Raw genomic sequence first — 24626 nt, forward strand, 5'->3', positions numbered from 1 at the left:
AGACAAAAAGGAGGGGGAGTGGATCTGGCTGGGCAAAGGGGAAGTGGGGAGGGAGAAGCTGGAAAAAGCAGAGAGAGGGCAAACCATGGTTGGGATATATTGTCTGAGAGAAGAATCTTTTTTCAATTAAAGAAAGAAAAAAAAGAATATGGCTATGTTTAAATATAATGTCAAGGATGTTTGGCTGGGACTAGGTGGAGCAAGCCAATAAGTTTAGGGAGGACGAAGAGGCAGAGATAATAAATTGGTAAGGGCACGCCTTTCCAGGTGGGACTTATCTGCGCCCAGCAATTGTGCCTCGTAGGCAAGTTAAAAAGCAACAAGCTGTGTGTTTTTTATCCACGGATTCAAGGGTCTTGGGTGGGAGCAAGGGTGGGTTGGAAGTGAAGCTTGTTTAGGGTTGGAGGTGGCCAATCCAGGAGCTAAGCCAGATGGAACAAAAGGAAAGCTGGGAGGGGCTGGTAGCCTGGCAGCTCCCGGGCAAAAGCAGCAGCAATTTTAAAAATTACATGCACCCGTCCTTCAGATCCTGCCCTGTGTTCCCACCCTGACTTCACTCAGTGATGAACTCTGATGTGGAACTATGACTTGAAATAAACCCTTTCCTCCCCAGTTTGCTTTCAGTCATGGGGTTTTGTCACAACAATAGAAACCTAACCAAGACACGACGTATTGGAAGACATATTAGCCAATATATCAAGTCTCTCAGCAATTCAAATGAAAATTACAAAATATTTTGAGGCTCAATTTTAGAACATTTCTAATTTCTAATTTCTCTGTGGAACAAAAGCAGGACATTCTTTTATTGATATGTATTGCACAATGCATTTTCTGTTCTCTGATATAAATTCAACATCAATTCACCGGATACATCAGTTATGAGCATAAAATTTATCCTGTAACCTCAAGCCTCTAACACTAAGACGTGGAGAGGAATGGGTGCTGCTAGAGAGATTCTGCTCCCTTTGATGGACTCTCAGCAATCCACCTTTTTCTACCTCAGGTTTGTTCTTCAGCTTGTAAGAGAAGTGAGGAGTGGTTATCTAAAAACCAAGTTAGAGTGAAGACATTGACCACATAATGCACGTTCCAGTGTGTGCATGTGTGTGCACACGCATGCATGTGTGTGTATGTGTGTGCACACGCATGCATGTGTGTGTATGTGTGTGTGCACACGCATGCATGTGTATGTGTGTGCACACGCATGCATGTGTGTGTATGTGTGTGTGCACACGCATGCATGTGTATGTGTGTGCACACGCATGTGTGTGTATGTGTGTGTGCACACGCATGCATGTGTGTGTATGTGTTTGCATAAGCATGCATATGTGTGTATGTGTGTGCACACGCATGCATGTGGGTGTATGTGTGTGCACACGAATGCATGTGGGTGTATATGTGTGCACATGTATGCATGTGGGTGTAGTCCAGAGGCTAATGGCTGGTGTCTTATGACTAAGCTTTAAAAAGATTTATTATTATTTATTGTTATCATTTTGGTCTTTCGAGACAGGGTTTCTCTGTGTAGCCCTGGCTGTCCTGGAGCTCACTGTGTGTTAGACCAGGCCGCCCTCAACCTCACGTAGATCCTCTTCCAGTGCTGGGATTAAAGGTGTGCTATTTATTATTTTTATTTGATATGTTTGTTTTGCCTGCCATGTATGTCCATGCACCACGTGCATGCAGTGCCCCAGGAGCCCACAAGAGGGGGTCAGGATGCCTTGGAACTGGAGTTACAGATGGTTGGGAGCCACCATGTGGTTGCTCCAAACCTTGGTTTTCTGCAATAGCAGTAACCTCTCACTGAGTCATCTCTCCAATCCTCACCTGACCCCTTTGAGACAGGGCTCACTGATGGCTTAGCTTCTGTGAGTCCTGGCTATGATCTGTCTCTCTCCATCCCTCAGGACCAGGGTCTCAAAGAACCAGACCTGGTTTTTATATGAGTGTGAGGGATCCAAACTCTGCAGACATCTTATCTCAGACACACGGATTCCAGTTTTTAAAGATTTGTTTTATTTTTTAAGTGTGTGTGTGTGTGTGTGTGTGTGTGTAAATATGAATTCAGGTATCTATGGAAGCCAGAAGAGGACATCCCCTAGAGCTGTTATAGGAAATTGTGAGCCATCTAACCTCTCTAATCATAATCATCTGATGAGATGGGAGATGACGAGGGATGAGAGCTGCGATCTCAATTGTCTCTCCAGCCACCTCTGTTGCATTTAAAAAATGGTGGCTGTTTTTGTTTCTCTCTCTCTCTCTCTCTCTCTCTCTCTCTCTCTCTCTCTCTGTCTCTCTCTCTCTCTCTCTCTCTCTGAATGTTGAGCAGTTGTTCTCTGGTAACTACTTTACAGTTCCTCAAATCTCTTTCGTCCAAGGCTGGAAGAGCTGAGTCTTTTCATATGAGCATGTGAATGACTGGACAGAGATTAACAAAAGCAAAATTTACAAAGATGAGGTCTGCTAGAACAGCCAGATACAAGGATTACAACAGGAATGGTGACTTAAAGTTCACTTCACCTACCATTCAGGTTATACCCACTTTAAGGTCTTATCACATGGCATACCTCTGAGTCTATTCTTGAAATAGTCTGTATACCGAACTGCCTTATAGATACCTGCTGTCTCTAGGGGGTCATCTGGGTTTGGATCACAAAACAGTGAACAAGTAGATTAAAGAACTTTAGAAACAGTTAAGGTGAGGTTGGAGAGATGGCTCAGCAGTTAAGCACACTTGCTGCTCTTCCAGAAGCCAAGTTCAGGTCCCAGCACCCACACCGGGCAGCTGATAACTGCCTGTGATGCAGCCCCACAGGTTTTGTGGGCACACACTTGTCACACACGTGCGCGCGCACACACACACACACACACACTCACATTTTAAAAATAGTTAAAACAGAAAAACACTGACTTTATGGTGTCAAGACAAATGCCCCATAACTGAATACCTGAATGGTACTTTTGTTTTTGTTTTGAGACAGTATTTCTCCATGTAGCCCTGGCTGTCCTGGAAATCACTCTGTAAACAAGGCTGGCCTCAAACTCACAAAGATCCTCTTGCCTCTGTCTCCCAAGTCCTGGGACTAAAGGTGCGCACCACCATTACCTAGCCTGATGTATTTTTGTAGTTAGAAGGGGGAGCCTGTAGGGAAGTGAATTATTATTATTATGGACTATCTCCATATCCTGTAACTGTAGCTGGTCAAGAAAACAGATCAGCAGGACTCGAAGGACATCAAGCCAGAGGAACACTGGCAGACCCACAGAGCAGCTCAAGGTCCAGTTCCTCATTAATCTGTCTCAGAGGCATAGTCTGTGCTTTTCACCTGGCTTCGCATGTCTCAATGTGTGCTCAAAAGTCAAGCCCAAACTTTTCTAAAATAGAAGAGTTAATTTTTTTCTGTGTATGAATGTTTTACCTGTATGCATGTCTTTGTATCGTTGTGTGCCTGATGCCTACATGGGCCAAAAGAAGTCATCAGATCCTTTGGCACTAGATAGGTGTGAGCCACAGTGTGGCTGTTGGGAATCAAACGTCGGGAAGATTAGCCAGGGCTCTTAACCAATGAGCTATCCTTCCAGGCTCTTATCTGGGCATTGGGAAAAGACCGTCTTCATTTTACACCGCCTTTGCAACAGTGTCTGGCTCTGAGGAGGCCGGTCTCTTGAGGACCTAATGGTCAGGTAAAAACCGTACTAATTTTCCACAATAATTTGGAGTACTTGATGGATTAAACACTAGGCCTCACACATGCTAGACCAGTGATCTACTCAGTTACAGATGTAATTTACCTAAACATGGAATAACTTTTAAATTGTATTTGAATAAATAAACACACATTTCTATATGTGTATGCTATATAATGTTGTTTTTTGTTTCTTTGTTTTGGCTTGGTTTTTGGATTGGCTGGCCTGGAACTTACCACATAACAGGTGATAACCCTGAACTCCTGTTACTCCACCTTAGCCTCCACTTTCTGAGGGTTGGGGTTACAGTTTGCACCACCACAGTTAGCATAGATGTATGGTTTTTGAAATTTATTTTATATTATTTCTAGTTATGTGTATATGTCTGTGTGAGAAAATGTGCAATTGCAGGCGCCTTCAGAGCCACAGGCCTGGAATCCCCCAGGAGTCGGAATTAAAGACAGTCCTGACCCACCTGATGGGGATCCTGGGAACCAAACTCAGTTTCTCTATGAGAGCAGGACCCTACACGCACTGAATCGCTTTCTTCTCTCCATCCCTATATACTCATTTTAAAATACTCTCAACACAAAGCTCTTCAAAACAGGGGCTGGAGAGGCACTCAGCTGCCCAAACAGCTCGCAGCTCTTCGGAAGACACAGGTCTGTTCCTAGCGCTCATCCCAGGGCTCACAACCCATTGTAACTCCAGCTATGGAGGATCTGCTGCCCTCTTCTGGCCTCTGTGGGCACCTGCACACACATGGCATACAAACACAAAAAGAAAATTTAAAAACTCCTTCAAATTTGGTGCTGTAGCTCAGTGGTACAGTGCTTGCCTACTACACACCAGGATCCCCATCATCATCATCATCATCATCATCATCATCATCATCATCATCATCATCATCTTCATCATCTTCATCATCATCATCCTCTCTCTCTCTCTCACACACACACAACAACAACAACAACAACAAACCCTGAATTTTGCTGGTGGAGTTGTTCTTCTATCAGTCGGGGTAGAGCAGTTCTTTGTTCATGCTAGCATGCATGATGCCTGGCTTGGCGGCCAAAGCTGTTTTATGCCGAGGACACATAAAAGTCAAATCAACTCAAATCTAGGGAGGAGGAAGTCAGAGACCTGCCGCGTTGTGTGGACAGAAACAGACACCCATAGACCTCTGCTCCAAAAGCACGGGCAGGCCTTAGACACACGGAGCCCTGCCTCCCACCACTCAGTGCAGCAAGGGAGGAGGAGGACAAACAGAGCTTCCGACTGCCTTGTCACCCAAAGGCCTGCCTTCCTGTGCACAGGACAGGCAAGCTGTAGATATCTGTTTGTCACTACACCGCGGCAGTACAGACAGGCCACCCTCGCCTGTCTCTCGCCACCCTGGCCGCCCTCGTGGCCAGCCTGCAGCAGAAGCCACTACAATGTTCAAGTACCTGGTGGACACCTGGTAGAGAAAGAGAAGTAGATCAGTTTGAGCATTAAGGGGTGAGCTGGAGCTGAAGGTTGGACGGTAGACTGTGAGTGGCCAACCCAGCCAGTGGGGGCCATGGTGACATCCCAGCCCAAGCTTCTGCTGAGGACCGTGTCTGGGTCCATAGCTACCCAGCGTCAGGGGTACCACTAGAGAGCTTGGGAGGTCTCTGGTGGGAGACCCTCATGGGGACCATGAAAATATCCTAGAATATGCAGAAACAGGTATTTACTATAGCACTAGTGAGAATTAAAAAAATCAATTAAAAATTTAAATGCTTGGGGCTGGAGAAATGCCTCAGTGGTTAAAAGCACCGGCTGCTCTTCCAAAGGACCTGGTTCAATTGCCAGCTGCTACATGGTGGCTCACGACCATCTGTAATGGAATCCAATACTCTCTTCTGGTGTGTGCATGAGAACAGAAACACATATACATAAAATAAATAAATCTTAAAACCAAAACACAACAAAACAAAAAACTATGTATTTCCAACAGTGTAAATAAATGTTATCCTGAGAACTCTTCTGTTCTGGGATGCTTTTCCTTCTGTAGGCCAACTGCAGTAGGGAATAAGATATTACAGCTATGTTCATGACCCCCTGACTGATGGCTGGACCCATCCCACTTGCTAGTTATCTCTCCTTCAGCAGTTCAGTTTTACCTGCTTGCTGTCTCCAAATCTAGGGCTTCTCCCCTCCCCCTCCCCCCCCCCCCCCCCCCCCCCCCCCCCCCCCCCCCCCCCCCCCCCCCGTCTCTCTTTTCGAGACAGGGTTTCTCTGTGTAGTTCTGGCTGTCCTGGAACTCACTCTGTAGACCCAGGCTGGCCTCAAATTCAGAAATCCACCTGCCTCTGCATCCCAAGTGCTGGGATTAAAGGCGTGCGCCACCACCGCCCGTCGCTGGTTTGGTTTCAAAAGCAGGCAAACCCAGCATGGTGGTGGGTGCTTTTAATCCCAGCACTCCGAAAGCAGAGACAGGTGGATCTGTGTAAATCTGAGGCCAGTCTGGTCTACACAAGCGAGTTGCAGGAAGGCCAGAGCTATAAAAAGAGATCCTGTCTCAAAAACAACTAAACAGGCGTTGGGGATGAAGTTCAAGTATGCGATGGGTAGCTAGTAGTATAGAGACACTTGTTCTGAGAACGGTCACTCCTTCTCAATGCCAAGGTTACATTTAGCAAGCCCCTTCGCTCCTGTAATGCCCATCCCCAAAGCTGGGGACACCTAACCCAATCTGGGCTCAGTTCTCCGCTCAGGATCGCCCCGCCCACACCCTAGCCCACGCCCCCACTCTTGAGTCCCGGGCGGGGTTCCGGCCTTCACGACAGTGCGGGCGCTTTCCGGCTGGCCGCGCGAGAGCTTACGTGTCGAGGAGGCGGAGCCTAAGACAGCACGTCTAAGTCTGGAGGTTCCACTGGTTCCTACCTGGCTGTAGAGAGGTTCACCTGTCCCTGCAGTTATGGCCATGCACCGCGGCTCTGCACGGGCCGCTCCCGCCTCAGGTAGGCTGAGGGTTGGTGAGAGGGACAGTGGTCTTAGTGGGGAAGGGGCTTGTTGAAAGAGATGGCGGTCTGTGTTGGAAGATTGGAGGAGGGCCTGGAACTCAGAAGCTTGCCCTAGCTGGATCCGTGGGAGAACTCAGTGGGTGGAGATCCTAGGCTGTAGAGACTGTGATTTTCCTACGCACTTTTTTACCCCAATTCTTGGTTTGTAGATAAAGTACAGAAAAACAAGTCTGCACAGACGTCAGGACTGAAACACTGCAGCCGAATGGAGAAACTTTTAGGGTTTGAATGGACAGATTTATCTAGCTGGCAGAGTGTGGTAACCCTGCTTAACCGACCAACAGACCCTGCAAACCTGGCTGTCTTTCGTTTTCTCTTTGGTAAGTCCATTTTCTGGATGTGGACATTTTGGTTGAGGTGGTGGTGCTTGGAAAATGTCATCTTACTTCTTTTTAAGATTTATCATTACTATTCTGTTTATGCGTATGTGTGTGTTAGCTTGTTTTCTATTACTGTGATAAAAACACCATGATGAAAAGCAACCTGGAAAAGAATGAGTTCATTTCAGCTTACAGTTGTAGTCCATCATGAAGAGAAGTCAGGGCAGGAATCTGGAGACCAGAACTGAAGAAGAGGCCATGGAGGAACGTTGTTGATGTTGGCTTGCTCCTCATGGCTTACTCAGCCTGCTTGCTTCTACCTGTAAGGATTACCTGCCCAGGGTGACACCACCCATGAGAGGCTGTGCTTACGACATTAATGCTTACGGCCGATTCCTTCCAGGCATTTTCTCAGTTGAGGCCTTCTAGCTTGTTTTTGGGTGACAGAGATTAACCAGGGCAGTTTCTGTGTATGCCAGGCGCATGCTTGCCTAGAGAATCCAGAAGAGGGAGTTGGATCCCTGGAGCTGGAATTATAGGTAGTTGTGAGCTGCCTGATAAGGGTGATGGGAACTGAACTCTGGTCCTTTGGAAGATCAGTTGTGGGCTGGAGAGATGGCTCAACTATTAAGAACACTAACTGCTCTTCTAGAGGTCCTGAGTTCAATTCCCAGCAGCTATATGGTGGCTCACAACCATCTATAATGGCATCTGATGCCCTCTTCTGGTGTGTCTGAAGAGAGCAATGGTATACTCATATATAAATAAATAAATCTTCTTAAAAAAAAAAAAAAAAAGATAGCTACAGTGTACTCATACATTACATAAATAATCCTTAGGGGGAAAAAAAAAAAAAAAAGGAAGACCAGTTGCATACTCTTAACTGCTGACCCGTTCTCTCTAGCCTAGTTGCCCATTTCTTAGTTACTTCTTAGGTGTTTTCTTTTCTTTAGAGCTGAAGGTATTAGAATAATGGAAGAATTCTTTGGAAGTTTAGAATTACCAGGCCTTGTCACCTCCAGTTAGGCTTTAGTGTTCAGAAATGCTTTGGACACATGGAGTAGAGGAACATGTGTATGCCTCTGTGTGTGTGTGCGTGTGTGTGTGTGTGTGTGTGTGTGTGTGCACGTGCATGTGCACACTTGTGGTGTGTTTAGGTCAGAGGTCAATGGCAGGTGGCTTCCTCAATTACTGTTCGTCTTAGTTTTTAAGACGGGGTCTCCTTTCTCTCTCCTGAACCTGGAGCTCACCATTTGAGGTAGACTGGCTGGCTAACAAGCACCAGGGGTCATCCTGTCTCTCCGCTTCCGCTGCCCCGAGGTTGATAGCTACCATGCCAGGCTTTGTACATGAGAGCTAGTGATCAGTAAGAACTTTGATTTTTACCGACCGAGTAATCTCCCCAGCTCTCTTTGCCTTTTGAAGTGGTCTCCTTATGGAGACCAGGCTTGTCTGGCCTCTTAAGTGCTCCTCTAGTTTCTCAAATGCTGGGATTACAAACACCATCACACCTGACAAGGGACACATTTTGTTCATGTCCTGAAGCTGCTCAGAAGCTCTGCTAAGCAGTTCAGAGAAACAGACAAGGTAACAACTCACAGGGTAACAGATGTGCCACGAAGCGCCTTTAAGTACAGTAGTTCCCAGCTGGGAGCCATTTTGCAACCTAGAGAACTTTTTAGTTGTCAGAACTTTCAGAGAAGAGAAATAGGTGGTTGCTGGAATTTGTGCTGGTACCAGGATACACTAGATGTCTTGTAATAAACGGGTAAATATCCCTGTAGATAATTAACCAGATTGGCTACTGCAGCTGCTCCTGGGATTAAGAAGCCCTGCCTGAACCTAAGTTGGGTTCTAGACCCGAGTGTCCCTTATTTGTCTTAGTGTGTTGACCAAATACCACTAACTGTTCACACAAGTACACTTAACTGTTCACACATGTACATATATAAACACACACACACACATATATCTGTGTGATATGTATATATCTATAACACTAATAAATAAAATCTTTAAAAGAAAATTCACAAGCCTTCATTCTGGCACTGGGGAGGCAGAGGGAAGCAGCTGTCTGTGAGTTCTAGGTCAGTCTGGTCTACAAAGTTAGTTGCAGGGCCATCCAGGACTGTATATCCAGGACAGTGAGACCCTGTCTCAAAAAAAAAAAAAAAAAAAAAAAGACAAAAATAACAAGATCTTACAGGGTTGCAGATAGGATTAAATAAGACCCATATACAAAACACTGTAGAAACGTAGGGTTCAAGTATTTATAAAGATACATCCTACTGACCTATAAAAAGTGCCCCAGGGCTGGGCAGTGGTGGTGCACGCCTTTAATCCTAGCACTTGGGAGGCAGAGGCAGGCGGATTTCTGAGTTCGAGACCAGCCTGGTCTACAGAGTGAGTTCCAGGACACCCAGGGCTACACAGAGAAACCCTGTCTCAAACAAACAAACAAACAAACAAACAAAAAAGTGCCCCAGGGGGACCTTCCTAATATATATATATTTTTTAATTTCCTGACACACCCAGAAAGCTCAGGTTCACCCCTGAGCATGCTTGTTACAGGTTCAGATCGGCTCCCAGAGCTTTAGGATTTGTCACACCACACAACAAGCATAGTGCTTAGCACAGTAGGCTCAGTACATGTAGTAGGGACTGTTACTGTGTAGCCCAGGCTGGCCTTACACTGCATGCTTAGAGCTGTGCCTTGCTTCCTTAGTGGATGCTGAACAGCTGTCTTCTCCTGCCTTTACAGCATTCTTGATGCTGCTGGACATTCCCCAGGAACGGGGCCTTAACTCCTTGGACCGAAAATACTTGGATGGGCTGGATGTGTGCCGTTTCCCCTTGCTGGATGCCCTGCGCCCACTGCCACTTGACTGGATGTACCTTGTCTACACCATCATGTTTCTGGGTGAGGGGAACTGAGTGCTGGGGGTCTGAACCAGGGAGCATTGACTGGCCTGTGAGACCCTCACCAGAAGCATGCTGGTGAGCTGTCATTGGGTGCCTGTGTCACGTCTGCTGCGATTCAGTTTCTTCCTGCTCATCTCTGTCATATGAGCCGTCATGACCCTACAACTCTTCTCCCATGTAGTTCTCTGCCTGATTATAAAATGCCTGCTGACTTTTCTTAATTTCAGTCCCAGGGAAGCTGGGCCTGTGGTGACACTTTGACCTGAACCCTCTCCTCACAAATCCCCAGGGGCACTGGGCATGATGCTGGGCCTGTGCTACCGGCTAAGCTGTGTATTATTCCTGCTTCCATACTGGTACGTGTTCCTCCTGGACAAGACATCGTGGAACAATCACTCCTATCTGTATGGTTTGTTGGCCTTTCAGTTGACATTCATGGATGCAAACCACTACTGGTATGTGCCTTGGGAAATACAGGGAAGGTGTGTGGGTCGAGATGCTTTCGGAGAGAGAGAGATGGGGGCCCAGGGAAGTCCTAGAAACTGTTCCATGGGCACAAGTTTTATTGGTGTTTTGGTTTTTGGGGAAGGGGAAAGTGCGGTTTGTATTCCTGTATCTCAGGCTGGTCTGGAACTCACTGTGTCGTCTAGGCTGGCCTGAACTTGCTGGTCTTCTATTTTAGCCTCCTGAGTGCTTGAATTACAGGTGTGAGCCATCATGCTGGCCCAATAGACATATTCTTAACCAAGTTTTGCAAAGTATGGTTATGAGGTTATATTTTGACTTAGATGGATTTGGGGGAACCTGTTCTCTCTTTCTTCCATGTGGGTTCTGGGGGTCCAGCTCAGATCAGTGGGCTTGATGGTGAACCCCCTTGCCTGCTTAGCTGTCTGACTTGGTTAGATTTGGGAAGGGGAAGGACCAACAAGTTGGGAGATTGCAGGGACATAGGAAAATGTCCATCCTACCCCTTCACTGTTTTCCCATTTCTCCGGGTACCTTGTATATCCACTCCTGTAACGCTCTTAGAGGAAGAGAAGACTAAAGGCAGACATATTTCATATACTCCTGGGCCGCAGACTTTGCTTTCTGTGTGTGAGCCCAGAGAAGCAGAATTATAGCCAAGCATAGAAGTTGCTGCGAGGTGGAAATGACAGCAGAACCCAAAGGACAGGGCTTCCAGGGTTGCTGAGCAGTGCTGTCTCAGGAGAAGGTAACCCACTGCATCTCTGGCCTAGGTGACCATCTATCAGAGGAGGTGGGGACAAGCCTTGGAGCCAGGGTGGTGGGCCCCGAGACCTTAAGATTTTTTCCTTTATTAAGTGAGTTGCAGCTGTGGAACCACGGTGAGGTAGATAGAGATGTTCACACTGATGCACGAGCACATAAGTCTCTCCCGTAAAGCTTTGTATGTGTGCACCGGGCCAGGGCTTGCTCTTGACTTCCCGTGTGCTAATCATGCCCACTACTGCCAGGCTGAGACCCCAGTCCCCATTCCTTGCCTTTGTCAAACTTGAAACCAATTCAGGATATCCAACTTTGATATAGAGAATTAAGAGGTTGCTTTGACAGCTCTCTCTCACCTCCAAGTTCCATTTTTGAGTCTTTTAGACATTTTAAAAAATTACCTGTCATATATTCAGGGCTTTGTATGTAGCAGGTGTATTTGCATGTTTTTCCTCATAAAACCCTATGAAGAGTCGGGTTTAGGAGCTCATTCCCAGCACTTTGGGCTGCTGAGGCAAGATGGTTGCTTTGAATTAGAGGCTAGCATGGGTCTCAAATTACGAGCTCCCTAGAGCTGAACAAGTAAGTCTTGTGGAAATAAAGAATCTGCCTAAATTTAGATAGCAGGGAGGTGACAAATGGGGCTTGGTTGTCCTTGACTACAAGGCCGGTGCTTTTGATCACAGTGGAAGCCACACTCTCCCTAATTTTTTCACTGCCTGCCTGGTTTCTGCCTCAGGAAATCTGGTGTTAGTAACATGTTTGTTTGTTTTTTTTTAAAGATTTTATTTTATGTATATGAGTGCACTGTCACTCTCTTCAGACACAACGGAAGAGGGTATCAGATCCCATTACAGATGGTTGTAAACCACCATGTGGTTGCTGGAAATTGAACTCGGGACCTCTGGAAGAGCAGTCAGTGCAGTAGCCTGTCTTCCCCATTCTCTCTCAGGATAAAATTTAAATCAGAAGTCCTTCAGCACTGGACCCTGGCATCCAGTTTTATAAATGTTAGTTCATGCTCTGCATTATTTTGCTGGGGAGTATTTTAAGTTTATTTTTCCTTTTTTACCCCTGTGGAGGTGGGGATCAAACTCAGGGCCCTGTATACGCTAGGCAAGTGCTCAGAGTCTCAGCGACTTCCCAGCTCCGCCCTCCTTCTTTTACTGTCACATACTGAATGTGATGGTGCATGTCTTTATTCCCAGCATTGAGGAGGCAGAGGCATGAGGATTATAGCTTGGGCTACATGGTAATTTCTAGACCAGTCTGGACTGGATGACAAAGTAAGACCTTGTCTCAAAAAGCTAATTCAAAATAAAAAAGATACTGCACTACATATGTATGTGTGTATGAACTTTCATGTGTGTGTTTTAATTTGATTTCATGTGTATGCATATTTAGCCGACCTGTATGTATGTGTACCGTGTGTGCCTGGTGCCCATGGGAGTCAGAATATGGTGTGGGATTTCCTGGAACTGGAGTTACAGGCAGTTGTGAGCTGCCATGTGAGTGCTGAGACTTGAACCCAGGTCCTCTGGAAGAGCAGCCAGTGCTTTTAACTACCCAGTCCCCTGTTTCATGGTTTTATTGTTTGTATTGTTTAATATATTTACTTTTTTTTTTTTTGAGTCATAGTCTTACTATGTAGTCCTAGAACTTGCTCTGTGGACCATGCTGGCCTCAAACTCACAGGGCTCTGCTTGCCTCTGCCTTTCTGAGTGCTGGGAATAAAAGTGTGTGCACTATGCCCAGTCTATTTTTAGTTTTTAATTGAATTTATTATTATTGTGTGGGGTTGGGAGCACATGATACAGGGGAACAAGGGTGTACAAGCCGTGGTCCCTGTGTAGAGGTCAGAAGATGGTCCACCTTTTTGTGGGCTTCAGGAATTGAACTCAGATTGCCTACTTGAGGCATTTCTCCAGCCCACCCCTTTAGGTTTTTCAAACACTCCCTCAAATTTGTTCCTTCGTGACATTTCTAGTATAACTTTGAACTTGATCTGATTCATTGGGACAAACCGAAGAGTGAGCTAGTAGAAAACACTGTGCGTGTGTGCTTCATTTTGTGTCGGGCTTTCATTGCATGTACGTCATTCTGGCTCCAAGCTTTCGGCAGTTTTCCGGCCACTCTTCCAAGTGCTGGGACTGTAGGCATGTGCCACTATGTCCTGCTACACTGAAGTTTTTATTCTTGACTTACGATAGACAGTCTCTGACTTAATGGTTCCTCTTCAGTGTTTTTTTCACACGGTGGTGATCTCATACCTGGTTTTACTGCTGTGAACTTGACCAAGGCAACTCTTATAAGGACAACATTTAATTGGGGCTGCCATACAGGTTCAGAGGTTCAGTCCATTATCATCAAGAAGGGAACATGGCAGCATCCAGGTAGGCATAGTGCAGGAGGAGCTGAGAGTTCTACAGCTTCATCTGAAGGCTGCTAGGAGAAGACTGACTTCCAGGCAGCTAGGATAAGGGTCTTAAAGTCCACACCCACAGTGACACACCTACCCCAACAGGGCCACACCTTCTAAAAGCACCATTCCTTGGGCCGAGTATATACAAACCATCACACCTGTACTACTCTCTTACTTAGATGACATAGTATTCACTAATTTAACCCTTTATTATAAAATAGGCCTTGTCCTGGATGATTTTGCCCAACTGTAGGCTATTGCAATTTCCTCTGAGTACATTTAACATAGTGTATAGGTCATGCTGTGATATTCAGTAGGTTATGATATCAAATACATTTTTAAATTAAGGCTATTTTCAGCTTATAATGGGTTTACTGAGATAATACTTTATAAGCTACAGAACGTCTATAGTAGTGTTCATGATCTTAATAGTAATTACCGTTAAAATGCATTCATATTTCAGGCATGACAGCACACTCCTGAAATCTAGCACACGGGAAGTTGAGGCAGGGAGATCAGGAGTTCAAGGCTAGTTTCAGCTACCTGGTGAGTTTGAGGCCAATCTGTGATATGAAAGACTCCCTTCTCAACACAATGTCCCGGGAAGACTTACTCATGTGTTTTAAGAGGGCCTCAGAGTAGCCCAGAGAATCAGGGTGGGTATGAGAGCTATCTCTAAGACAGATAGGACCAGCCTAATTGTAGGGCAAGAATGTGGCTGGACTCAGAGGCCTTTCTTGATGTTTTTAACCTCCTTCCTATAGGTCTGTGGATGGCCTGCTGAATGCCCAAAAGAAGAATGCCCATGTACCCCTTTGGAACTACACAGTCCTGCGTGGCCAGGTGTGGAAGTGAGTGTGTACGCATGCGTGCATGAGATTTCCACCTTGATCCAGCACCATTTTGTTTGTTCGCGGCTGCCCTATGAGCTTCCAGGGACCCTCTGTATCTGTCTCCTACCTCACTGAGGAGCTGCAAGAACAGATGCATAATACTTTACCTTACTTTACATGGGTCCTAGGGATTAACCTTGGACTCTCATGCATTTGTGGAGAATGCTTTACCCACTGTGCACCTCCCAGCCAAGGTACAGGATTTCAAGATGGGGAAGGGACTCCCTGTAAGCTGTTATGGTCAGCAGTGGTCAGAGGCCCTCTCCTCTGCCTCCCTACATTCTTTCTTGCTTTGTGATTTTTATTTGTTTGTTTGTTTGTTTTGTTTTAATACAGGATTTCTTTGTGTAGCTTTGGTTGTCCTGAAACTTATTCTGTAGACCAGGCTGGCCTCAAACTCAAAGATTCCGTGCTCTACCTCCCAAGTGCTGGGGTCAAAGATATGTGCTGCCATCGCCCAGCTATTCTTTCTTGTTTTTAAGAATTATTTATTTATATAGCCAGGCATGGCTATACATACTTTTAATCTCAGCACTCAGAAAGTAGGCCAGCTAGGACTGTACAGTGAAACCTAATCTCAAAAAAATATTATTATTGTGTGTGTTTGTTTGTGCAAGTGCTATGGCATGCATGTGGGAATCCGAGGATAACTTTGGGGAGTTGTTTCTTCTCTTTACTTGTTGAGGCAGTGTCTCTCTCATGATGTCCTACTACATACTCCAGGCTAGCTGACCAATAAAGCTTCCAGGTCATTCTCCAGACTCTGCTTCCCATCCCACTGGAGCAGTGAGTACAGATACATAGTGCTGCGTCCTTTCTACCAAGGAGTGACTCAAGCTGTCATCCCTGTGCAGTGAGCATGTTTACCCACAAACAAGCATGTTTACCCATCTTGTTAGCCCTGGTTATTTCTTCATTCCTTTTGTTAGAAAACTAGACGGGGTCCTTGCATTTTTTTCTAATTCCTCAGTCTCTGAGTTCTCACCCCATTATAGAATGAGTAAGACCTTGTGTGTATTGGATTCAACTTTCAGAGCTTGATGACGAATGACTGTGAGAGGAAAGGCTAGGAGTTAATCTATTCTTTCTCGGGCATTGGCTGAGATGAGAATTGTTATTTTTTAAGTTTCATTTGTTTGTATGTATGTGTGTGTGCCTGTTTGTCTATGTGTACCATGTGCATACAGTGCCTACTGAGACCAGAGGAAGGTGCCCTGGAGCTGGAGTTGTAGGCAGTTCTGAGCTGCCTAATGTGGGTGCTGGGAACCAAACCTAGGCCCTCTGCAAGAGCCACAAGTGCTTTTAGTCACAGAGCTTCCTGCAGAAAGGCAGGGGTTCTCTGTCTGCTTAACTGTTCATGCTTCATTTCTGTTTACAGATCTTCATTGTGTATTTCATTGCGGGTGTGAAAAAGCTGGATGCGGACTGGGTTGGGGGCTACTCCATGGAGCACCTGTCTCGGCACTGGCTTTTTAGTCCCTTCAAGTGAGTAGTCAGCACAGAGGCCTTTCGGGGCATGGGTACTGAGTGGGCGACTCATTCGTCAGGTCTGTGTAACACGTATCTGTCTTTGCTTATCTCCCTGTTCAGCCAAATACAGAGTAATGAGTGACATTGAAAAATGGGGCCCTGACTGCATCTGGAGATTAGGCTGTAGATGGTCATGGAGACTGTGCTGTAAATGGTCATGGAAACTGCTATAGGTGGTCATGGAGACTGCGCTGTAGAGGGTCATGGAGACTGTGCTATAGATGGTCAAAAAGAGAAAGGCATCAGAATTAGGTGACTTAATGGCCAACTTTGCTTTCAATTGCTGTGATAAGACCACGACCAAAAACAACTTTTGGAGGAAAGGGTTTATTTGGGCACACATCCAGTCCATCCCAATCCTTGAGGGAAACCAGGACAGGGACTCAGCAGAGCAGGAACCTGGAGGCAGGAGCTGATGCAGAGACCATGGAAGAGTGCTGCTTACTGGCTTCTTTGTCATGACTTGCTCACTTTTTCTGTTTTACAAAGAAAAACTTAATTTTATTTATGTGTATAACTGTTTTGTCTGCATGTATGTCTGTGCACCACATGTGTAGCTGGAGTCAAGAAGAGGGCATTAGATCCCTGAGACTGGAGTCACAGTTTTGAGTCACCATGTGGGTGCTGATATCAAGCTTGGGTCCTCCAGAAGAGCAGCCAGTAATCTTAACCATCGGCTCATTTCTCCAGCCGTGTCAGCTTGCTTTTTTACACCACCTAGGACCGCCTGCCCAGAGGTGACACTGTGCATAGTTGACCTCCCACATCAATTATTAATCAAGAAAATACCCCCAAAGACTTTCTGATAGGCAGAATGTTGGAGGCAATCCCTCTGTTAAGGTTTCCTCTTTCCAGATGACTTCAGCCTGTACAAGTTGACAGTAGTAGCACACTTGGTCAATGAGCCAGCACCCAGCAGCACCCAGCAGCACCCAGCACCCAGCAGCACCCAGCAGTTAGTTACCTTGGGTGGCAATGGGAACGAACAGCTTGTGTCCTTGCCTTGTCAACTCTTCCTTTTTATTTTTTTTATCATATTTTGTCAGTACTTGGGATTGAACCTGGGCTCTCGTGCATATAAGGCAAGCACCCCAGCCCTGACTCAACTCTTAATTTTTTGTAGACAGATCTCACTGTGTAGCCCTGGCTAGTCTGGACCTTGAACTCAGAGCTCCTCTGCCTCTGCTAGGATTCAAGGCAGTGTGACTGTCGTCTTCTGTAGGAGCTCAGCAGACAGTTTGGCAAAGAGGTGTTGCTGTTCCTGCTTGACAGGCAGCTTCATATGTGATTTTTCCTTCCTTTGAGTCTTCCTCACTTGTTCTTTCCCACTTCCTGTTTTCCACATTCTGAGATTTGACCTGTTACTCCACCAGTCACTCGTTTTTACATTTTCATCTTTACATGTATCTATTGTATGTGATTATAGGTACAGTTGCACACATGTACCACGGCCTGTGTGTGGAGGTCAGAGGACAGCGTGCAGGAGTTGCTTCTCTGCTTCCACCTGTGAGCGCTAGGGATCAAACTCAGATCTCTGGGCTTGGTACCTAACCATGTTACCAGCTCGAAGCAGTCAACTTTTAAAAATGAGCCTGTTCTTTTTCTTTTGAGAAAAGGTAACCTCTATCTCAGACAAGCCTCCAGCTCCCTAAGGATGGTCTTGAACTTTCTGATCTCACTGCTGCCACCTCTCAAGTGTTAGCATTACAGGTGTGCACCAACATACCCAGTTCCGTGAAATGCTGGGGAGCAGACCTAGGGCTTCATGCACACTAGGCAAGCCCTGTCTCCGGTGAGCGCCATGCCTAGTCCCAGCCTCACCGTCTCATGCTTCTGCTCTATGATGCCCATGAGGAGCTGGCTTCCTCAAGCGTACTTCCACTCGATTTTTATCCCAGGAGATTGGGCCTTACTCATTGTACAGGGCTTGTTGGGGGAAAAAACAGACACCCGGGAATGTCAGGAGGTTGGAAAGCTCCAATTTGGAACATTCTTATGGCTGCCTGCATTTGGGGCTTAGTTGTTATAACCGATGGTGGGCAGATCCTTCGTCAGGGACAGGCTGCTGAAGCACCTGATGTGCTCTGGGCGATCCAGCTGACTAGCCCTGGCCTTTTGTCCCTGTGTCTGCAGGCTGGTGTTGTCCGAGGAGCTGACAAGCCTGCTGGTGGTACACTGGTGTGGGCTTCTCCTTGACCTCTCAGCTGGATTCCTGCTCTTCTTTGATGCCTCAAGAACCATTGGCCTCTTGTTCGTGTCCTACTTTCACTGCATGAACTCGCAGCTCTTCAGCATTGGTCAGTGCTTACAGATGTAGGGAGAGACTGCAGAGCTGCGAGGTACAGAGCCGTGGGGTGCAGAGTGCTGCAGTGAGGGTCTGTGGGAAGAACGGTGAAGCCCTTCTTTTAGATCCGGATGCAGCTTGGCTGCTACAGTGCTTCCTAGAATGCACAAAGCCCTGAGTCTCAGCATCCCCAGCATCACAGAAAAGCAGCTGTGATGGTATCACCTCTAGTCCCAGAACTTAAGAAGTAGAGCGAGAAGGATTAGGTCGAGGTAATCCTCAGCTACATACTGAGTTCTAGGCTACTACTTGAGACTGTCTCAAGAAAACAAACCTTCATTAAAGTAAAATACTTCAGATGTACTTCATAAGGGATGGCGGTAGAGGGAGTGTGACCACACTGACATGTTTTCTTCCGGCTTTCCTAGGTATGTTTCCCTATGTCATGCTGGCCAGCAGCCCTCTCTTCTGCTCACCTGAATGGCCTCGGAAGCTGGTAGCCCGATGCCCAAAAAGGCTGCAGGAGCTGCTGCCTGCCAAAGCTGCTCCTCGGCCTAGTGCTTCCTGTGTATATAAGAGGGCCCGGGCCAAAGCTGGTCAAAAGCCAGGGCTGCGTCACCAGCTGGGAGCCGTTTTCACCCTGCTCTACCTTCTAGAGCAGCTCTTCCTGCCCTATTCCCATTTCCTCACCCAGGTTCGTTGGATCCTTACACGAGGCACTGAGGCTGGGCTTAGACTGTGGCAGATGTGGCAGGATTAAGGAAGGAAGGACTTGGTTTTATAGTCTTGTTGGAGGATGAAGTTGGATGGAGAAGCATTCAGCTGATACCGTGTGCTCTGCCTTCCCAGGGTTACAACAACTGGACAAATGGGCTGTATGGCTATTCCTGGGACATGATGGTGCACTCCCGCTCCCACCAGCATGTAAAGATCACCTACCGCGATGGCCTCACTGGCGAGCTGGGCTACCTTAACCCTGGGGTGAGGCTGATGCTAATGCTGCCAGTTCTTCAGAGCCCCGGGCTTCGGGATCTTACTTGGTCCTACACCATAAAGTCAAACAAAGTTAGGTCTCTGCACTTCCTCTGAAACCAGATAGAACTTTCTTTTTTTCTTTTTCTTTTCTTTTTTTCCTGCCGGACCCAGGGCCTAACACATGTTTAAAGCACATACTTTTAACAGTGAGCTACATCCTTATTTCTGAGCTTTTCCTAATTTTTAAAAAATTTATTTTGTGTGTGTGTGTACATGAGAGACAGACAGACACATGTAGAGTTTTTTTTTTTTTTTTTTTTTTTTTTTTAAAGCTTTTTGAATTCTGGCAATTTAACTCAAGTCAACAGGGTTTCATGGCAAGTGTCTTAACCCATTGAACCATCTCACTGGATCATATTTTAAATTAAGTCAGGATATTTCTGTATATCTCAGGCTGGTCCTGTTTCAGTCATTATGTCTGGTGCTAAACTTTTTTTTTTTTTTATAAATATATATATATATACCGTGAAGACAGTTTATCATTGTTTTGAATTAAGATTATGTTTTGGAAAGGTAAGTAAATCTTCAGCAATGAAAAACTCACCACTGAAAACAACTTCCTTTTTTTTCCCCTCCTGGTCAAGTTAGGCAGCAGAGATGTTTGTTATTGGCAGTGCATGTCTTGGCGATTGACAGTGTTCCAACTTGGGACTAATATGGGGGTTTGGGGCAGGTATTCACACAGAGCCGGCGATGGAAGGACCATGCAGACATGCTGAAGCAATATGCCACTTGCCTGAGCCTCCTGCTTCCCAAGTACAATGTCTCTGAGCCCCAGATCTACTTTGATATTTGGGTCTCCATCAATGACCGCTTCCAGCAGAGGTGGGCAAGGGGATCAGAGACAGGGAAAGATGAAGCACAGTTCTTTTTGCCAAGATGAAAAGCTGAAGTCTCCCAGTTGTCTGCTTTCTACAAGGCTCTCTCTCAGTTTAGTGCATGTTGGGTTGATCTGATTGTGGGCCAGCAGGGGGCACCATCCAGGAGAAAAGTGAACTGACTGTTCTTTCAGACACTGTTAACACAATGCCTTCTCCTCAGGTGGCCACTAGCTCACATTCTTTCCCCTCCTCTCTGCCATGGACTGGCAGCAGACAGTTCTCCTTTTGGGAAATCTTATTCCCTCAATGGGTTCAATGAGGAAAGGAGCAGAAATCTGGTGGGTAGGTGGCTATTGCCTCCTCAGAACATGGTTTCCTTTTTTAAGGCTTTTTGACCCTCGAGTGGACATCGTGCAGGCTGTCTGGTCCCCCTTCCAGCGCACGCCCTGGGTGCAACCACTTTTGATGGACTTATCTCCCTGGAGGACCAAGTTACAAGACATTAAGAGCAGTCTGGACAACCACACTGAGGTGGTCTTCATTGCAGATTTCCCTGGTATGAAGGAAGGCAAGGGGAGATTTTGCTGTCTTTGACTTCCTTGCTCACTGAGACATTGCTTATGATGGAGTTAGAGGGAGCTCTGGAGGTGATGACAGTGAAGGTGTGCTGTCTGCTGGTGAGGCGGGGTGGGATGGTGAGCTTTCTTGCTTCTGGCAGGGCTACACTTGGAGAATTTTGTGAGTGAAGACCTAGGCAACACTAGCATCCAGCTGCTGCAGGGAGAAGTCACTGTGGAATTGGTGGCAGAACAGAAAAACCAGACTCTTCAAGAAGGAGAGAAAATGCAGGTATTTCCTGGGGTTAGCAGCAACAGAGGGGTTGGGGATTTAGTACCACAAAATAAAAATTTTAGAAATTTAGGTGAGCAGGGCTCATTTATTACAAACAAAGAAAATCTTCACCAGTGCAGTGATGTAGTAGAGGCTGAGAAAGCAAGGGCTTCATCAGAGCATGGAAGCATATACCTGTTAATTTTAGGACTTAGGAGGCTGAGGCAGAAAGACTGAGAACCCCCAGGCCAGCCTGGACTACACAGTGAGACTCGAACTCAAAACACGGGAAGGCGGGGAAGGGACCACTGAGGGTGTGAACAGTTTATCCAGATTCCAGAGGCCATAATTTCAGACTCGCAAGACACAGGAAAAGAGCACCACCAGTGTTAGGGTGGGGAGATAATAGCCTAGCTAGGGAAGTTAGAGTGCAATGTGTTCCTTGTTCCCTCACCAGTTGCCTGCTGGAGAGTACCATAAAGTCTATACTGTATCATCTAGTCCTTCCTGCTACATGTATGTCTATGTCAACACTACAGAGGTCGCACTGGAGCAAGACCTGGCATATCTGCAAGAATTAAAGGAGAAGGTGGAGAACGGAAGTGGTGAGTGCATAAAGGTTTGGACAGAGAAACCACCTGCCTTTAGAAGTCAGGGTTATAGGTTCAAAGCAGTAGAGTACATGACGCCTCTAGTACGTTGATGGAAGTGGCCTTTCTGAATGAGAGTGGTCCTCATTGCAAACATTTTGCTGTCTTCTGGACAGAAACAGGGCCTCTGCCTCCAGAACTTCAGCCTCTTTTGGAAGGGGAAGTAAAAGGGGGCCCTGAGCCAACACCTCTGGTCCAAACCTTTCTGAGACGTCAGAGGAAGCTCCAAGAAATTGAACGCAGGCGAAATAGTCCTTTCCATGAGCGATTCCTTCGCTTTGTGCTGCGAAAGCTGTATGTCTTTCGACGCAGGTAAGTTTCAGCCACAGAAGCGTTTGTCATTGCTGTCAGGTGCTTGCAAGTTTGGTTACTCTCCCCTAGTGTAACAGATCCTAGGGATCTTTCCCCATCTTTACCCACTTCTGCCTCTTTATCTTTAGCCTTTCCATGGCTATTCCTGTTTTACCTAGAATCTTGTCACGCTTCAGAGAGAGTAGGGTCTGCTTGCATTTGGGATGTGGAAGGTCATTTTGGGTAATTTGTCTCCCCAGGTGAAGGGGTCTAAGACCAAATGTTTCCTAAGGGCTTTGGTTGGAGTTATGTAGAAACTTAAATTTGGACTGAGGGTTTATCTTTTTTTTTTTCCCCCAGCTTCCTGATGACTCGAATTTCACTCCGAAACCTGCTATTAGGCCGCCCTTCCCTAGAGCAACTAGCCCAAGAGGTGACATATGCAAACTTGCGGCCATTTGAACCAGTTGATGAGTCAAGTGCTTCAAACACAGATTCTTCAAATCCTAATCCTTCAGAGCCAGATTCTGAGCATGTTCACTCTGAGTTCTGAAGGGAGTCCAGATGCTCTGTGCAGATGTGGAGGCAGCCTGTTACAGGCTTTATTGTCTATGCAAAGGACATATTTTGGAGAAAAATGATTTTGAGATAGGCTTTTACAGTACAGCCCAGGCTGTCCTCAAACTCATGGTGGCCTCTGTTTTCAGCTCGTTTTGTGATCACATATATATCAGCAAACCTAGGTGGTTTCCCCTTTATATTTTTTTCCCCTTACATGTTCTTTAAAATTATAGCTTACAGGATCCAAGGCAACAGAGAATTTGAATCCCAAGACTGAGGGCTTTTAGTTTTTCTTGACAGGATTTCTCCACGTAGACCAGACTGGCCTTGCTCTCAAGAGATTTACCAGCCTCTGCCTTCTGAGTGCTGGAATTGGCATGGGACATCACTGCCTGGCTTATAGTAGTCATTTTTAAGTTGACTTGTTCTTTAGGCAAAGGAATTGCACTACAATGAATATAGCTGAACCCATGTACTTGCTACATCTATGAGTGAGTTGACAATCTGAAATGTTAAGATTTAAGGTCCTGTACCCTGCATTTCAGACTTAAACTAAAACTGAAGCAGTATAAACTTGTGTTAACTCCAAGGGACTAGGGTGACCAGGTAGTAATAAAGGCACAAGGTAGTTTTTAATTTATCATTCATTCCTATTTGTAGCCAGCAAGTTTTTCAGCATCATTGGCATCAGAATAGCACTACTAAATAGGGGAAGCCAGATGGCTTACTTTTGTATAAATCAGCTTAGTGAATGGTAACTCTCTAAGCCATGGCTGAGTCATAAGCCTTGAGGTTTTGTTTCCTTATATTGGCCAAGCCCCATCACATCTTCCTTCTATTCATCCTATTTTTAATCTTTACTATCCCTCTATTCTTTCATCCTTTATTCTGAAATCTAAGTTAGGGATAGACCAAGGTAGGGTCATCACTTTCAATTGCACACGTTAGGCCTGAAAAATGGAGACCCAAAAATCCAGCTTAATGCATACAATGCATTTTGCGTAGGCTACTAATGGCCATGCACAGGGAGTTCTGGTCATCTTTAACAGGAAAAACACTAGTTTGCATTCCTTTTCATGGCCTTACCTTACTTAACAGTATGAAATACAACATGGCATTATGTTCTTGTGCTATTTCTTATTCAGGAGGGGGACCTTGCAAACTTTTGTGGTGAAATGAACCCAAGGTTCAGGCAAAATATGAAGTTTGTACAGAGATGCTCCTTTCATGTTGATTTACTGAGATCTCTTCCCCCTCCCCAAATGTTGGGATAAATTAAGTGGAGATGAGGTTAAGCTGCTTGAGGCTAGATTAGTCTCCCATGCATGAAGTCCTCGGGTTTGAAGTTCAGCACCAAATAAATGAAGTGAGACCCCATTTAGTTGATGGAAATTGTATGGTATTGCCAGAGGAACCAGGCTTTGCAGTTAGTTGTTTTGTAAAAAGCATCTAGCTGAATTACTTCACCTGTCTCCAGCATACAGGTGTTCTTAGCCTTGAACCACTCCCCATGCTTGCTTATTCATTTCCTCCCATCCTCCCTGGACTAGTGTCCACACACCTATTTCTTAGGACCTTAGTTTTGGGGATCTCACAAGTACATCTATATAGTTGAGCATTTTAGAGATGGCCTCACCCCAGGCCACCCCCAAATATAAACTATGCAGCTGAGGATGATCTTGATCTCCCAGTTGTCCTGTTCTTCCTACTGGGCAATCTCATTGCTGTCTCGAGCACACAAGCATATAAAAACTTGAGATAAGGACTTGCTAAGTATAATATAAAGTAGCCCAAGTTAACCCAATCTCTTGAATGCTGGGATGGAAACATGGGCCACTCTTCTTAAACACCTGGAAATTTAACTGTGTTCATCTTTGTCTCCAAGTTAAAGGAACATGCTGCCATCACCACCAGGCAAAGAAATTCAATAAACTGTGATACATTAACACCATAGCAGGGTTTGTTTGCTACAAACTTTTGGGAAACTGGTCACATTATTTTGATAAACTTTAAAATCTCTTTAGTGTTAAAATGCAAAATGCCTACCTAGCAGCATACAGACTAAACTCCTGCCACCACAGAAGCCCCTTCATCCCTGTTCC

General features: G+C 45.8%; 1 protein-coding gene across 1 annotated transcript; it reads left to right on the forward strand.

Annotated features, from left to right (window-relative positions):
• The first annotated feature begins 6515 nt into the window (after positions 1–6515).
• On the forward strand, positions 6516–24475 carry Ggcx (gamma-glutamyl carboxylase). Its single transcript, XM_034511510.2, has 15 exons — positions 6516–6674; positions 6887–7057; positions 9819–9977; positions 10269–10434; positions 14393–14471; positions 15900–16006; positions 18185–18348; positions 18764–19029; positions 19185–19316; positions 20044–20195; positions 20578–20747; positions 20910–21040; positions 21480–21627; positions 21789–21984; positions 22324–24475. Exons 1-15 carry the CDS (start codon positions 6632–6634, stop codon positions 22514–22516), a joined length of 2277 nt encoding a protein of 758 aa, XP_034367401.1. The 5' UTR covers positions 6516–6631; the 3' UTR covers positions 22517–24475.
• Positions 24476–24626: the final 151 nt, after the last annotated feature.

Source organism: Arvicanthis niloticus, chromosome 9 (assembly GCF_011762505.2).
Source record: "Arvicanthis niloticus isolate mArvNil1 chromosome 9, mArvNil1.pat.X, whole genome shotgun sequence".
Classification (NCBI taxonomy): domain Eukaryota; kingdom Metazoa; phylum Chordata; class Mammalia; order Rodentia; family Muridae; genus Arvicanthis; species Arvicanthis niloticus.

Bases quoted from the DNA above. Each gene is read 5' to 3' on its own strand.
- Ggcx (XM_034511510.2), top strand. From the start codon at position 6,632: ATGGCCATGCACCGCGGCTCTGCACGGGCCGCTCCCGCCTCAG. The intron at 10,435-14,392 runs GTATGTGCCTTG...TCCTTCCTATAG, and splicing joins ATGGATGCAAACCACTACTG to GTCTGTGGATGGCCTGCTGA. The intron at 19,317-20,043 runs GTGAGGCTGATG...GGTTTGGGGCAG, and splicing joins TGGGCTACCTTAACCCTGGG to GTATTCACACAGAGCCGGCG.